General features: G+C 44.1%; 1 protein-coding gene across 2 annotated transcripts; it reads left to right on the forward strand.

Annotated features, from left to right (window-relative positions):
- Positions 1 to 1436: 1436 nt before the first annotated feature.
- Zic3 (Zic family zinc finger 3) lies at positions 1437 to 12226 on the forward strand. Of its 2 annotated transcripts, none has more exons than XM_034485527.2 (3): positions 1437 to 3042; positions 4151 to 4314; positions 12051 to 12226. In XM_034485527.2, exons 1-3 carry the CDS (start codon positions 1986 to 1988, stop codon positions 12198 to 12200), a joined length of 1371 nt encoding a protein of 456 aa, XP_034341418.1. In that variant the 5' UTR covers positions 1437 to 1985; the 3' UTR covers positions 12201 to 12226. The 2 variants fall into 2 exon arrangements, with proteins under 2 accessions (XP_034341418.1, XP_034341417.1); XM_034485526.2 differs by lacking the exon at positions 12051 to 12226 and adding an exon at positions 5154 to 7340.
- Positions 12227 to 17270: the final 5044 nt, after the last annotated feature.

Here is a 17270-nt window from a genome sequence, read left to right on the forward strand (position 1 = left end):
AAGGCACAGACTTTGGAGGCTCTGCCCTGCTCGGGATGTGACAATCACAGCTATCTCTCAGTCTTTTCTTCCCACTCACTTTCTTCCACCCTTTGCTAGTGCCTTGTCGCACGAATCATGGGTGGATTTATAACCCTGTTTCTGGTCATTTTGTTCAGGGGGGAAAAAAACTCTCACCAAGGGAAAAGTGGTGGGTAAGGAGGTCACTCCAACACAGCCCCCTGGAAAGCAATTCCTTAAGGGAGTAGCTGCTTCCCTGGGTCACTAGGTGCTTCACTGGGTAGGCATAGAAGAGAGCAAAGCCCGGGATGTTACAAGGGGAGGAAAATTCCATTCCCTGGTTGTCCTTAACACTTTTGCGTTTAAAAACGTTGAGAATTCAAAGCTTGTTGATTCAGCCACACGGAAAGCAGTTACTGTCTAGGGTGTTTACTCTGTTTTGTGTTACCTAGGCTGTGTTCTTACACATTTATTTAGCATCTATGCATGTTTCTGGTATGTGTCTATATGTTCGCTGTCCTTTGTTTAGTGTTAATACTGTGTTGCTTACTTTATTTAGCATGTTATGCGTCTTTCGGGAGGTGTGCTTGTTTTCTGTTTCGTTTGTGTTTCCTGCTATTTGCTAGGGTTCTGTTGTATATGGTTGTTGTATTGTATCTGTTGTATCACGGGGCGGGGCGGGTGATGTTGCTGGGTAGCAGTGAGTACATCCGCTAATCACAGACCACCGAGTCACAGTCTGACTCCGAATTACGGGTGGTAGGCTCTAGGAGTTATCGTTTCTTCTAGTGTGGGCAGTGGATGGCTACCTCTAGTTTGGGGAACGGGGAGGGAAGAGGCTGATCCGGCCTGGGTCTGATGTGGGGTGGAAGCCACAGCTGGTCAAGAACACAGATTCGTCCCACTCATGCAGTAATTTGTTCCCAGCACCTACGGAAGGAAAGCGTCCTCAAGGTGGTGTGGCAGCAGGGTCCCCAGTGGGTACCACAGGGTCTTCTGGACCGAAAGGGAACGGCAGCGACAAGTATCTTCTCGGGTCAAAGAGTTTCTTTAGCCCAGGCGAGTGCAGAGTGCGCGAGGAGTGCTTGGAGCCGGCTTGGAGCAGAGCCAAGCCAGGGAGAGTCTCAGCTCTGTCCCGCCGCTTGCGGAAGCCTGGCCCCAGTTCCCTACAGCCCCGCAAGCCCGGCGGAACCTTCTTAGGGAAGCTGAGCTGCCGCCGCCTCACCTGCCAGGCGCTCCGCAGCTACCCAATCAGCTGTGGTCGCCCGGCAGCGGCTGCCATGTTCTCCGCTTCGCGCTGCCAATCAGTGTGGCGGTGGCCAATGGGCGACAGGGCCGGGGGTCAGGTGATCTCAGGCCAGCTGGCTCCCCATTGGTGCGCGCTGCCCAGCCTCCCGCTCGGTTTATGTGCGAGGAGTGAGTGATTGACTTTATCAGTCCAAGGACATTACTCTGGAGGTGAAGAGGCTTGGACTCGCGAGGCGAGCAGTGAGGTTCGAGCCTGCTTACTGAAGGCTGCCTGCCCTCTGGCCACGGTCCGCCTCTGCTACTTGGTGCAGTTGCGCCTGAAAGCCGGTACCCAAGGAGCCTTCTGGCCCCGTGGTTCCGCGCTCTTGAGAGTAGAGGAGGGGTATCCGGGACAGGATTGACAAACCCCGCCCTCCACTTATTATTTTGCTTATTTTTCTTTGTGCGCTCCCGTTAGTTTGTTAAGCAGATTTAGTCCTAGAGTCTTTTCTCCTCCCTTCTCCCTCCTCCTCTCCCATCACCCTCCCCCCAACCCTTTTTCTTCCCCTCCTCCCTCCTGTCCCTCTGCAGGAGACTCTCGCAGTCAAGCAAAGTTGCAGCTCCGGGTAGCGCCTAGGGGGTCTCCGGGCAGTGTTCAACCGCCGCCATCCCTTTCCGACTACGGCCCTTCAGGGATCTCCTTCGCCTGCACCCTTGCTCACTTCAGCCGGATCTTCTGTGTCCAGAACGCCCCCCCTATGACGATGCTCCTGGACGGAGGCCCGCAGTTCCCTGGGCTGGGAGTGGGCAGCTTCGGTGCGCCGCGCCACCACGAGATGCCCAACCGCGAGCCTGCAGGCATGGGATTGAATCCCTTCGGGGACTCAACCCACGCTGCGGCCGCCGCTGCTGCCGCCGCCGCCTTCAAGCTGAGCCCAGCCACCGCTCACGATCTGTCTTCGGGCCAGAGCTCAGCTTTCACACCGCAGGGTTCAGGTTATGCCAATGCCCTGGGCCACCATCACCATCACCACCACCACCACCACGCCAGCCAGGTGCCTACCTACGGCGGCGCTGCCTCTGCCGCCTTCAACTCCACGCGCGACTTTCTGTTCCGTCAGCGCGGTTCTGGGCTCAGCGAGGCAGCCTCCGGGGGCGGGCAGCACGGGCTTTTCGCCGGCTCGGCGAGCAGTCTTCACGCTCCAACTGGTATTCCTGAGCCTCCTAGCTACTTGCTCTTTCCCGGGCTTCATGAGCAGGGCGCTGGTCACCCGTCGCCCACGGGGCACGTGGACAACAACCAGGTCCATCTTGGGCTGCGCGGGGAGCTATTTGGCCGTGCAGACCCGTATCGCCCCGTGGCTAGCCCGCGCACGGACCCCTACGCGGCTAGTGCGCAGTTCCCTAACTATAGCCCCATGAACATGAACATGGGCGTGAACGTGGCGGCCCACCACGGGCCGGGCGCCTTCTTCCGTTACATGAGGCAGCCCATCAAGCAGGAGCTGTCCTGTAAGTGGATCGAGGAGGCTCAGCTGAGCCGGCCCAAGAAGAGCTGCGACCGGACCTTCAGCACCATGCATGAGTTGGTTACGCATGTCACCATGGAGCATGTGGGGGGCCCGGAGCAGAACAACCACGTCTGCTATTGGGAGGAATGTCCCCGCGAAGGCAAGTCCTTCAAGGCGAAGTACAAACTGGTCAACCATATCCGAGTGCACACTGGCGAGAAGCCCTTCCCATGTCCCTTCCCGGGCTGCGGGAAGATTTTTGCCCGTTCTGAGAATCTCAAGATCCACAAGAGGACCCACACAGGTAAGGGGAGCAGACAGGTGGGAGCGGGCCTCCCCAGGGGCACCCTGCCACCAAGCGGACCTGGACAGCGAGAGAGGGAGTGGGGTGGAGGCCAACCCGAGGGGCGGCGCCCCGCCGAGACCATTCAGTACCAAGCGCTGTCACTGCCTGTCCACCCCTCACCCCCCGGGAACCTGCGGCGCTTTTGCCGAGTTCTAAGTTCCCTAACAGACTGCTGTGGTCTCAGGAACTAATTGGGACCTTCTCGCGCCCGGGAACCAACTGGCGCCACCTCTTTTTGTGTTCTTTTCTGGGTTACTAGGAAGAGACTCCGAATGTGTTGGGAGTATATTGCTTACAAGCGACTTAGCTCTCAGAACACATTCGGGGAAGGCAACCATAGAAATGCTAATGAAAACTAACTTTGGTTACTTCCGTTCTTTTTTACACTTGATTGGCATATCTCCTAATTAAATGACTGATACTTTTGTCAAACTATTTTTATTTGGAGTTCCAGGTTCAGTTTAGTCCTTTAGAGAAAAGCTAAAGTAGAAAAGGCGTTGGTTTCTGTGGCTTACTCAGAATCTCTTGTAAAATCGTATGTAGTCCCTGGGTTTATCTAGTGTTCTCTTTCTGAACTTTAGTAAGAGTACCAGGCTTAGCAATATCACTACATTTGAAAGAGGCAAATTAAAAGACACAAAGAAGGGGACGGATAGGACTGTCCCATTCCCGGCCCATTGTCCTACCCAGCTTGGTTACACCGCGTAATGTGCCCGCACATTGGGAGCCCTGGCTCTTTTGGAGTGGAAGCACAACTTAGGGTAAACTTCTGAGGCTCCCCCAGCTTTCTGCTCCTGAGAAAACAAAGGGATGTTCGGGTTCGGGGCCTGCCGTACTCTACCCCTGCCTAAGGTCACCACTCCCCAACTCGGCAAGCTCAATCAACGTTCTGGGTCCCCCCCACCCCCCGCCCTCTGGGGAAAACAGATGCTACATCCTTCCACAGTCCGCGCTTCCCTCTGCAGAAAGACCGCCGGCCTCTCAATCTCCCGCTCAGCTCTCTGAGAAGTTTCTGGGTTTAACTATGTCCCCCCCTCCCTCTGTTCTGCATTTTTGCCGTTTGCAGGTGAGAAACCCTTCAAATGTGAATTCGAAGGCTGTGACAGACGGTTTGCCAACAGCAGCGACCGCAAGAAGCACATGCATGTGCACACCTCGGACAAGCCCTATATCTGTAAAGTGTGCGACAAGTCCTACACACATCCGAGCTCCCTGCGCAAACACATGAAGGTAATTACCTCTTTATTAGCGGTCGGCGGTTTGTAAACATTCGGCCTGATACCGGGCCGCAGAACGGAAGCGCCCGCGCTGCCAACCCTCTATCCTTCACGTTAAATCCGATTTGCTCCAGCACTGACACCTTGAACCCATTTTGAGGATGGGGGTGGAAGGGGGGTCGAGAAGGAGGGAGCTGAGTTGGGAGGGGGAAGAGAGTGGAGGGGAACAATCAGTTGTTTACCAGGAAGCTCTAACCGAGCTCGCCAGGGCTTGAGCTTTCCGTGGCCACTTCATCCTATCTCAGCCCACAGTGGGAATCCGGAGTGGGCGCTCCCGAACCCGGGGTAGTGTCATTCCTTTGCTCCTCCGCTTCAGATAAAACAATAGGGCCGAGGAGCTTAGTCTAATTCCAACACAGTTGTGTGGGAATTCACAGCATCCAACCCCCAACCCACCCCTGTGTCACTCATCTCTATACCTGCTTTCCCAGGCCGAAATCTGAAAGTGAAATCTTGGAGTGACTATTATAGGACCGGCAGAATAACTACTTGCCCACTCCATCCACGGAGAAAGCATTTTTTGAAGTAGCATGACTAAAATGGAATTCTTTATTCCTTTTCCAGCTTGGTTTTTGGTGGAAATGCTAGGGGGTATCTAGACATCAGTAATATGGAAAAACAATTTTTTTAAAATCCCATTTCTCTTAAGTGGGCCAGCGGGCGGTCTTGCTCTCTTACAGTATTCAAATCTGCTCTTGTTTTGTTGTTATTTGGGGGTTTTATTTATTTATTATTGCTTTCACATTGCCAGTTGGAATTATATTCATTATAATATATACATGTTAATTTTAGGTTCATGAATCTCAAGGGTCAGATTCTTCCCCTGCTGCCAGTTCAGGCTATGAATCTTCCACTCCACCCGCTATAGCTTCTGCAAACAGTAAAGATACCACTAAAACCCCTTCTGCAGTTCAAACTAGCACCAGCCACAACCCTGGACTTCCTCCCAATTTTAACGAATGGTACGTCTGAGGACAACCAAAATGCATTTAAAAAAGAAAACTGAGACAAATCAGATGGAAATGGAGTTTTAAAGCAAGAGGCCATATATAGGGCTACATCTTGGTAATTGCAATTGTTCAGGAAGGTTTGGGGCAAGATCCAAAAGTAGCCATGCCCTTTTCTCAGGATTAGAAAATATGTTTTGGCATTTGAAAGAATTTTTTACAAAATCTTTTCACTGCTGTCCCTGCCCCCCTCCTCTTGCTCTCTGTACACCCCTTTCTGAAACTCCTTCAAATCATTTTAATTAACACTTGTCCTGTTTCTTGAGGAAGTTATCGATGGCTTGGTGGTGGTGGTGACGTTAAACTGATGAAAATTCTTCTTCGCCTTAGTGGTGATTGTTTAAACTCTCACGGTCTTAAACCATGCCAAAGTCCTGTTATGTCTTGAACTTTTCTTCAAAGCATTACACTTGTGAATGTATCTTCGTCTAATGGGGTCGAAACTTGTTGTTCAGTATTTTTTCAGGCTGAGGATATGATGTTACTCTACACAGATTGTGACGTTTAGTATACAGTTGCCTTTTGTAATAACTTTTCTTTTTGTAAATACATATCCGTTGATGCCATATTTATCGTTTGTAATTTAATTATTGCTGCAAGTGCCGGGAACTGAACAATATTTATGGATAAATGTTTTCTAACAAATTCTGTACAGTTTTTGATTATAACTGCTTTAGCATTAAACAATTATTGTTTTGAGAAAAGGAACACAATTTACAATTTTTGAACCATACTGACTTTTGTTTTGTAAGAGCCTCCTACAAATAGGAGACATGAGTAAATTGACTTTTGTTTGTTGGTATTTATAACTCACTCAGATCCCTTTTTTAATTGTTAAATTATTTTTCTATTGCAGTCTAGATTCCTTCCAATGTCAGTTTCCATCTGGGGAGGACCCTTTTTTTCTTTATCTCTAGCTCAGATGGTTGTTTAACTGCGAGTTTAAATGTGTTTGTCCTGGATTTTCGGCATGCAAAACAAATAATACTGATCAATTCACTTAGTGGCCATGACATCTCAATCTTGTACTTCAAAGACTGAGAAGCTGGATTTAATCATTCCTGCCCTATATATATATATATATATATATAAACATAAGGTAACCTAATTTAGTTTTATGTCCCTTAGTTCTTTATTACTTTACATAAAAATGAAAATTATGGCAGGATGCATGTCTGTTGAGAGATCACTCATATACCTATATGTTTGTATCTATGACTTACCTAATCTGCCTATCAAATCTGTTTAGCTTCAAAAGATAGCACACCTCTGAAATGACAATGAGCAAGGCCGGCTGAACAGTGCTTCTCATGGTTAAAGTGCTTCTTCTTTAAAAAAAATAAAATAAAAATAAAAAAAACATAGTCTTTAAATTTTGGATGGCAAAGGCTGATTTGTTTGCTGTATATAGTTCAATTCATGATTATCACAATTACTCATAATGTTTATATCGCGGTGTAATAACTGCAGCAGTTCCTAAATGATACTGTGGAAAGAAAAACATTTGCAAAATACGTTATTTTTAAAGTTCATTACTTGTAGGCAAAGATGTTAAGAGCATTGTTTCCATTAAAATCAGTAACAATGAAAAATGGTTGTTTGTTTTGTGATAAAATGTGTTAACAATCCATTTAATCTTCAGTGAAGCAACTCGTTTGGACAAACAGTTCTTTTTACAATGGGTCTATGGAAAAGAAACTGATAACTATTTTGGGGGGTTGAAGTGGGTAGAGTTTGGAGACTTTTTAGGGTGCTGTTTGGTTATTGAGAGCCCAATCTCTGCATGAATAACAGAAAAGTGGAGATATAAGGGATTGTAAAGTATTTAGAAATGTAATGAATAGGCTTAAGTACCTCTTTCGCTTTAAGGGGCAATGCTCTCAGTTTTTGATGGCAGTTAATTTGATATTATATAAACATTTTCAATTCTAGAATTTTGTTGATTGTTCTTTCTGAAGAAATAAAAGTCTTGGCACATCGTATTTATGTAACTTTTTTTTTTTTTATTTGGTGCCCAATATTTTTTCCATGTTCAAATAAATCAATATTAAATTGAAATGCTTAGAGAATTTCTGGTGTTTTAAAACAAACATTGATTCTCAAGGTCCATTAAAATTACCCATTTTGTTATCTACTTAGTTTTGTCAACAATTAAGTATTGACAGGTTTTTCTTTGGAGGCAATATTTTGTTAGTGCACTTTGCTTGGCTGGTGTCCATGTGAAGGCCATGAACAGAAATTGGGATGATCACACATGTGCTAAGCAAGTAACCCGGCCAGTTCATCACACCCAACCCAGACATCCCAATCTTGACCTTGACATTGAAGCTTTGGACCAGATCCATATTTCAGGTTTTCCCTTTCATAGAAACCAGAGATAATTTTAAATGCTCAGCAATTTTTCAGAGAGCTTTTTATTCATAAGACTGACTAAATTCGTGTCATTGTGAAATGTAAATGGCCAGCCTTTCTTCTACATATTCAATGAGCTTCTACAATTAACTGTTTTCTCCATGAGTTCCCTCCCTGCTGACCCTAGTCCTAACCCAGCTTTACACAGAGATAGGTTGAGTAACACTGGCTAAAACCCTTGCTAACCTTAATTAAATAACATGAAATATTTTGTTAGTGGTTTGAAAATAATCTACCATAGATTTTTACAGAAAAGCACTCTTCAGTGTCCTATGAGAGGAAACTGACAAATAACAATGATGATAACCTAGTAACTATAAAAAAAAAAAAATGTGCTTCTCGTGATTCCCTCTTGATTTGGGTACAGCAAATTTCTTGAAATTATGCTTATGCGTTTTTCTCTACAAAGAAAACTTGGTTTCTTTGAATCCTTTGATTTTTTTTTTCTTCTTGCCTATAATCTGGCATCAGGAATGCATATTTATATTCCTGAGTGCAAACTAAGAGAGTAACCACACACTCCAAGTCACAAATGCTGAAACTCCAAGTCCAAGCTTGGCTCTTAGTAATCTTGAAAATGAGTAGGTTAGCATAACATCTCAAGATGAGGGGAATGGGCAGTGTTAAGGATGGCTGCTGAGCTCTGGCCTTCATCAAGTTGGGAAGGTTCAAAGACTAGCATCTAGGGTAAGCAAGATTGTCTAGTAGGTATTATGAGGGGTGACCTAGTTAGTTTCCCCAATGCCTTCCAGATTTGGTGTACTCTGCATTTCCGCTTGACTTCTTGCCTATTTTGCCCCTGGCTTCCATACCCCCCTTTCCTCCAAAGAAATCTGCCCAAACCAGAAGTCCAGAGAAATAATGCCTTGTAAGTATTTGAAAGGCTCTGCCACCATATGAATGGAGGGTACTGCTGTAACTAGGATCTAAGCTTGTTTTCTGTCGCGGGAGTTCCAAGGCTCCAATTGGGCTCTAGCATGAAGGAAGGCGAGGAGAGTGACGCTAGGGGTTTCAGTAGTCCTTGGGGACCCCCTGTCCACACACCAAATTTTTCTAAATCTCCGCTTGAGGTTTGGGCAGGGAGGAGGGGACCTCATTTCCTAGGGTCAATTCTCTCGCGGTTTCTGCCCGCTGACCCTTTGACCTCCACCAACAGGGCCCTTGGCGGCCATAAGCTTGCGGATCGCCTTGGGCTCCGAGGACGCTTCGCGCCCCATCGCCTCTCGGCCTCATTAGGCCGGCGGGGCTGTAAAGCAGAAATCAGCTTCGGCCTAATCCCGACCTGGGGTCAATTCGAGCCCAAACAATGGTGATCTCCGAAGACTACAGCATAGCGCTGCCAGCAAACTTTGTGTTCCATTTCTTTTCCACTGGCAGTGGGGGTGGGGGATGAGGACGGTGGTACCCGTAGGGCACTTGCGGCACCCGCATCAGTCGGAAACCGTCCTCTTGCTCAGGTCTCCGAGCGCATCTGTGGTGCCGGGAATGGAGGCGGTGAGGCTCCTGCATTCCCTGAGTATGAGGCTGACCCAAAAGGGGCCTCCTCGGCACTGGGAACACACTTTGAAGTGGGTTTTTAGCGTGCACGTGTGAGAGCTCGGCCAGGGCCTTAGCGGGGACCCGCAGAGAGGAAAGAGGAGGCTCCGGTCCGGGCTTCAACCCCGCCCCTGCTCCCCGTGGCTTCGGCCTTTTCAAGCCGAGACTGGGGACCTTAGGATTCCCCCTACCCCCACCCCCGCGGGCGCGGCGCGCAGGCGCAAAGCCTTGCAGCCGTCGAGCAGGATTTTGCGGCCAGGGGTTGGGGGGTGGGAGGTTGAAAGCAGCCTCGCGGGGAGGGCGGCCTCGGCTAAGCTGGGGGGGGCGGGGGGGGGGCGGGAGGAAAGGAGAGGGATGTGGAAAGGAGGGTTGGTTTGGGGGCGGCTCTCGAGTCGGGAACATGGCGGCCGGATGCGAACCCCTGCAGAGCACCGCACAACGCAGACTACGGGCTGCCGCGCTGAGTTGTCGTTGAAATTCCCTGGTTATTCCTCAGCGCTGGCGCCTCGCGGGACAATGTAGGTCGTGGCAGTTGAACGCAGTTTAAAAACAAACAGACAAAAACGGAAGCGAAGAAGTTCTTCCTGAGCACTCTAGTGGGAAATTGATGTGCTCTTTACGAGTATTGGGGGGTCTCAAAATATTTGGGGAACAAAACCCACCAGAACAAGCTCCTGGCAGACACACACAAACACACATATCCCTCTCCCACCTTGAATGTGGTGTGTGTGCGATTTCGAGTTAACCGTGTCCCTGTTAGAATTCCACAGTCCTTCAAAAAAAAAACGAACAACAGTGGACAATGTGTTCTCTTCTCAGGACAATGGTCAAGCCGGTTTGGAGGGAAACGAAGGCTTGTCGACCCAGTTGTACCTTTTGAGAGATTGTATTCTACCCTTTCCCCAGGCCTCATTTTCTGCATAACTCATTTAATGAATTCCCCCACCACCAATACACACACACACACACACACACACACACACACACACACACACAGTCAGCACCGTTAACGCTTTTGTGTGCATACCAACAGCTGGTAGTCTTAGGTTAAAGGGGAAAGGAGGCCCGAAATACCCAAAACTTTAATTCAGTTTTTGGCTTAACTGCCTTCATGCCAGAGTGTGAAACTCTCTGTGGTCTCAAGCTCCTGCCTGTTTCCTGCACAGGAAAATCCAATGCTACGGATTCATCTTTATGTGTGTCCTTAGTAAGGAAAATGACATTTTAAAAAGGTGTACTTTGACTTCCCTCTTCTCTAGGCAAATAAGGTGCAAGAACTCTTATAGGTGTTCCTAAAGACCAGCGTCCAAACGAAACGACAGTCTTCTTGGGGTTGTCCACTATCAAGCATTCTGGCTTCTGAAGATGTGGGGCAGTTCCTGATGGCCACCTTGGGAAGGGCCCCAGGTGGGTGGGCAGGTCATTAGCAAGTCTGGCACTGATCTAGGGGAAATCTGCAAAACAGTGCCTTTATCTGCAGAGAACAATTGGTGGGGTTGTCTTTCCTTCTTTTCAATGCACAAAGACAGAGGCTTTGGAGCAAGAATTTGGACTATGCATTTAAGTTGCGGTGTTTTGCATTGAAAACCTCTGGGCAATTAAAATTAGCATGCTCCAACGTATTTTCTGTGCTTTTATTATGTGCGATTTCTGCATGTCAAAGGGGCTGGAGACTCTTCAGCAGTTTGAAAACTATTTTGAAATTGCCACCAACTTAATTCCCCACCCCCCTTTCCTGTGGGTGAAGTTTCCTTCCCAGGCTTGGCCACCCTACATGACCACGGTGGAATGATCTGACATCTTTGGAAGAACAAATGAAGTAAAAACTATGTTTGCTTTATACTTTGCTTTTTCGTCTGAACCCTGAAATGTTACCTTTTTTTTTTTCCTGGTTAAATCTCTTGATATCAAGTTTGAAAAAAAGAAAAATTCTTTCAATTGGAAAAGTGTTAGCCATGGGTTAGACAGTTAGGGGTTGGAGCTTGGATTCTCTACAGTTGACTTTAAACTCAAGCTAACATGCTTTGGTGAATGGTTTCCTTGGGATCCCTGAGCTGTCTTTGGGTCACTTCATAGATAAACTGGTTGGCTTTTTTTTTTTTTTTTTAATAGGAATTATGTGAATGGAATTTCTGGAAAACAGAACAAATTATATTTGTTGACTCCAAAAGGCACTTCTTTTCTCGCTGAGTTTTTTTGTTTGTTTGTTTGTTTGTTTCTCTCATATAGAACTATAGAAATGTCCAGCTTGAAAAATCTTAAGTTTGCAGGAAGCATTTGAAGAGAGAACTGTTCACACCACTTGGTAACTTAACACAGGCACAAAAGGTCTTTGAAAATTAGAGGGACTTTTGTTTCAAAACACACGCTAAAACTAAAGCAGCTAAGAGGCTAACCAATTTTTTGTATTTCTAATGTGATACCACTTCACCCTGTTGGCTAATCTGCTGACTGGAGAAGCAGAAGCTTTATAGCAGCTATAAAACACCTTTCAACAAATAGCAAGTTTATAATATTTGCTCTCTAGTGGGCTGTGTGCATTGTCTCAATTGCTTTTTGAAAATGTAATCTATGTAAAGACGATTTGAAAATAAGGTGCTAGAAATAAGACATTACTTCTTGTTTTACTCTAAACTAGCAGTTTAAAACAACATATCCACGTAATGTTTTATGACATTTTTTTTCTGTAAGAAAATTTGACCTATCTGCAGTTCACTTTTTGTTTTCTTGCCAGTGTTGTCCTGCTTGGTATCTGGGACAGACTCTAATTCCTGATGAAGAACTTGATACTGACGTTGGTATGCAGCAACCAGCCCTCCATAACACTACCTATCCTAAATGCAGGGTTAATGCCGAACCTACTGTGCAAGAAATGATTTACTGATGAGGTTTCAAAGACAACCACATCAATTTGGATGTCTGTTACCTTGAAGTGATCATTTTAAGAGTAGTAGCGTCTTCCTTAGGTCTAAAAAAAAAAAAAAAAAAAGGAAAGAAAAAAAGACTATTTTCCTCTCTTGGTGTATTGCATTCTGTGTTGGGCAATCATTTCTGAAATGAAAAAAGCAAAAAGGCTTCCCCATCAATTTAGGATTTATAAATGGGAAGATGCTGGTGAAGAGGGGCCTTGTTCAGAAGCCAGTAGGCACTATTCTCATGCACTGTTGCAAATCTTTTTCTAATATCTGAGCTGATGCTTAAAACTAGAAAGTAGAGTGTTTGCTTTGTTATTTTCACTATGTTTGTATTCAAAGAGTAATATCCAGGATTCTGAGAATTGTTTGACTTAATAAAACCGTTTAAATTATTTTTCGTGATTATTGTTTTATTACAGTAACAACCATAATCCCTAAATAACTTTGATTGACCTGTTGAATGGGGCAATTTATTTTCTATTCACATTTTCATGTGATAGGTGGCTTTTCAGTAGCCAGTCAACTTGAGAAAACCCGGAAGAACAAAACCAAACCAATTGTTTTGAGGTCTCAATTCCCTCTACCCTGGGACTTAAGGCCAATTGCTGGAGGTAGAGGGAAGTCAGAAAATGCACAAGCAGGGATTAATGGTGGTCAAGAGAAGGAAAGAAGACAGATCCGGAGTTTGGAGGAATGAAGAGCATTTACATTACATAACACTATTTGAGTAAGAAAGAACAAGGAGAAGTAGCTGGAGATAACAATAAGAGGTAAAAGGAGGGTATCTGTGACAATCCAGAGAAGACATTTTATAAGGGTACAAGTGTATTTTCTTAAAGCCTTTATTCTGATCTTTGGGACAATTTGACAAGTGCTGAATAGAACAGTTACAGAATCATGGGACACAGGTGTGATTAAAATCAGGATTATTGTTAATTAATTGTAAGTTATGATTAAATAATTGTTAGAAAGATGAAGACTCTTGAAGGATCCCCAAACACCACAAACCCGATTCATTATTTTCAATTTGCCATCTGTAATCTAATGTAATCTGTGAATGCCATTACCTTTTATATTTGTCATGAGTATGCTACGATGGAATACTTGAAATTTCGACCTGAGTATTTTGCTGTTGGAACTTCAGATCAGTTTCACTAAAACCAATATTATTGTAATTTTTAAGTACTAGATCATCTCTTTTTGATTCCTGTTGTTTATTTACAACAAGAGTAGAAAAACTGGGGCGGGGCTTGGTGATCCACAACTTTAATCCCAGCACACCCAAGACAAAGGTGGGTGGTTCTCTGAGTTCCAGGACAGGCAGAATTACAGAGGGGGTTCCAGTACACTTAAGGCCATTACACAGAGAAACCCTGTTTCACAAAACAAACTGAGAAGGCTAGGCTGATTCCATGACAGACTTCAAATTGGCTGTTAAGCAGACAAGGCCTAAGAACTGGGCAAGTCCAGGCAAGTCAACAACTAATAGAAAAAAACAAACCCAGACTCCAGCCTTCACACCCTGATAATTGTTCCAGAATGCTTAGAGATAAAGTTCATTTGCCCCAGAATTCCTCGGCAACAGTTTCCAGCCTTCACACTTTAATGATGGTTCCAGAATGCCTACAGATAGAGTGAATACAGCACATCTACCTCAGAATTCCAATGTGCTTTAAACCGAGCCTGCCAGCTCACTTGGTTGTCTCTCTATCTTGGTAGTGGGAGACCCCAGCATGCTAGACTTCTGCAGAATAAAACACTCTTTGTGTTTACATACTATGTGAGTCAGGGGTATCATTCTTCAGAGAATTATGGACCTTTACAAAACAAACAAAAAATTTAAAGAGTAGAAGAAAGAGGAGGGGTTATGGTAGGGTGCTTGCCTGGTATGAAGGCAACTTTGTATCTAATCCCAAACACCACAGAAACCAGGCCTGGTGGTGCATGCTTGTGATCACAGCACTGGAGATGTAGAGGCAGAAGAATCAGACCTTCAAACATACAAGGTTATTCTCAGCTACATAGAGTTGGAGGCCAACCTGGGAGAGATTACGAGAAAAGAAAGGAAAAAGGAAAAGAATTGGTGTTGATGGCATACACCTTTAATTCTAGCACTCAGGAGGCAGAGGCTGGCAGACCTCTGAATTTTCTGAGTTTGAGGCCAACATAGTCTACAAAGTGAGTTCTAGGACAGCCAGAGCTACATAGTGAAACATTGTCTTGAAAAAAAAAAACCAAAATATAATAAAAAGAAACCAGTCAAGAAAGTTTTTGATTTTTGTTTTTATCTTTTATATTATAAAGCTTATATGATAAAGTTTATAGCAATGCTGATTAGAATTTTGTTCTGTGTTTGTTTGTAAGAAAAGGATATAGGTTTTTAAATAGGCAGTACTTGGGGAAGTTAAGCTACCAGGTTGTGTGTGAGTCAGCTACACTGTAATACTAATTCATCCCAGGGTTTTTTCTAAGGACTAAACAACAGCAACAAAATGTCCATAAAGACCTTGTCACTGACGATCCTCTGAGCAAATGTTAGCGCCTTTCTTTTCCATTTGCAGGTAGCTATTGTTTTGTTGCTTTGGGGCAGTTTTCAATTTTTAATAATATGGAATATTTTATTACAAGTGAATCACAGCTTAAAATATGGAACAAATCAGTACATATTTTAGATAACAGATGGAGTCTGGGAACATCTAAGAAATACCAAACTTCATAAATGGAATCACTAGATCATGCATGTAGGCTTGTAAACACAGCCATGAATATTTTAACACAAAAAAATTGTGTTATTAGATTTCTATTGTTCATTGTGTTCCGATGAATAATACACTTATTCTTTGAAAACAAGAGTTGAAGCCGGGCAGTGGTGGCGCATGCCTTTAATCCCATCACTTGGGAGGCAGAGGCAGGCAGATTTCTGAGTTCGAGGCCAGCCTGCTCTACAGAGTGAGTTCCAGGATAGCCAGAGACACACAGAGAAACCCTGTCTTGAAAACAAAAACAAAACAAAACAAAACAAAAAACAAAAACAAAAAAAAAGAAAGAAAGAAAAGAAAAAGAAAACTGGAGTTGAGTGCTTAACACTTGTAAACATAGTACTTAAATTTTTACTTTTGTCACTGACATTAAAATTCAATGATAGTCTATACTCACATGTAAAGAAAAGAGTAAATCATATATCTGAAATTATTCCACTTTCCTCTGCTAAATTTATGTTAGTATTAAGCGAGTGTGACTATTGAATAATGAGACTGATTTTTCTGTGGAGCTTGGAAACTAACCTTGAAAGCAATTCCCAAGATGTCCTGAAATGTTTTGACCAATGTCTGTGTTGTTAGAATAAGTTTATGGACTCCTGAGGTAACTGTTGTTTCATTTGAGATTAAAAAAGCCAAAACAAAACAAATAATAGCCTATGGTCTTATAACTTTATAATCATTCTTCTTGTTTCATTATGTTGTAATACATTCTCTTATGGTGTGTGTGTGTGTATGTGTATGAGTAAGCATGTATGTGTGTGAGTGAGTGTGTGTGTGTGTGTGTGTGTGTGTGTGTGTGAGAGAGAGAGAGAGAGAGAGAGAGAGAGAGAGAGAGAGAGAGATCTTCAGCTCCATAGGATAATGACTCAGGTCTGCAATTCTAGCATTCAGGAGTCTGAGGCAGAAAAAATTCGAGAGACAGCCTCTGGCTACCCTGGCACAAAATAATCAAAACAAGAAAGCCTTAACTTTAAAAAGTATAAAAATGTTATGCTACTATATGATTAATATTTTCCAGTTAGATGTTTTCATGCCATCAAACTAAACAAAAACACCAATGCATAGCTTCCTATAAATAAACTATCGATTTGGGAAGTTTTGCTTCCCCTTCCATGTACTTTTGAAGTCTTGGAGAGCTCAACAAAACTTGGCAAACTCAGAAAGGCTGAGATCTCGTTCCTTCTGACTCAAATTATCCCACCTATTTAGACAGGGGCATATAGAACTTATTCTGAGTTGTACTTAGTTGTTTTTCAGTATCAACAATGTGTTAAATGCCCAATTTCAAAATATGTCTATTTCCTTCAGTACTGTAGTGTCTCCAATGGCTAGATGGATGAGAAAACCTGGACTCATCCTAATAATCAGGTCAGTCAGTGCCATTTGCCCCTAGAAGAGAGGGCAGAAGAACAGCTCTTAAACCCCAAGGAACGTTTTCATTCCTCTTGCCTTTTGTTGTACCTTTTTAAGGGAAAATAAATAGTTAAAGCCTTTCTTACAAGTCAGGTCCTCAGAAACTTCATGAAATGGTGAGATGTTGGTGACAGTTACCTCTGTAAATGTTTGAGACAAAAGCAACTGATGGCCCTTTGTGCCAAAACCATAAATAAGTACATTATGATAACTTGATATCAACTCTAGACATACAATTTGTTAGCAAACTGCCACAAGTGTTATCTACTTGTGTCCTGTACACATATCTCTGTAGCTGATTACCAAGAGAGAATGGCCAGGAGATCCTGTTTCTTTGGAGGTCTCAATACATTTTACAATGTATTAGTCACAGTGAGACCTGACATGCAATGGGCTATGGTAATGGCCCCAACTAGAATGAAATAGTTAACCTAATTTTGACCAATGCTATATCAAATGAAGACACTGAGTTGAGCAACTTTAGTGGTTTCCATAGACTCATCAGTTGTCAGGATATAGTTTCTGTCTTATTTCATTTTGCTAACAAGCTCATATCCCACAATGGATACCAACAATGCAGGTCCTTGAAACAACCCATTTGATAAAGCAATCTTTTCAAAACCAATATACACATGAGCATTTGTCCTTTCTTCTGACACAGCATCTTTTCATCCTGTTGATCAGATATGTATTTCTTGATCATTTCTGAGCCCCCCATGATTTTTTAGCTTGATTTGCTGTTATCTCAGGGATAGGAAATGAAACCTTTCCATTGGATGTTAAGTTGTTCAACAACAAAAGATGAGTTTTATGCCCAAGGGACTAAATTTAATCTTACAGAAATACTCTCATAAGACTTTCTGA

This window comes from Arvicanthis niloticus, chromosome X, assembly GCF_011762505.2.
Source record: "Arvicanthis niloticus isolate mArvNil1 chromosome X, mArvNil1.pat.X, whole genome shotgun sequence".
Classification (NCBI taxonomy): Eukaryota; Metazoa; Chordata; class Mammalia; order Rodentia; family Muridae; genus Arvicanthis; species Arvicanthis niloticus.

Coding starts and splice junctions, on each gene's coding strand:
- Zic3 (XM_034485526.2), top strand. CDS start 1,986: ATGACGATGCTCCTGGACGGAGGCCCGCAGTTCCCTGGGCTGGGAGTG. Junction 3,043..4,150: donor CCACAAGAGGACCCACACAG/GTAAGGGGAGCA, acceptor TGCCGTTTGCAG/GTGAGAAACCCTTCAAATGT. Junction 4,315..5,153: donor CCCTGCGCAAACACATGAAG/GTAATTACCTCT, acceptor TGTTAATTTTAG/GTTCATGAATCTCAAGGGTC.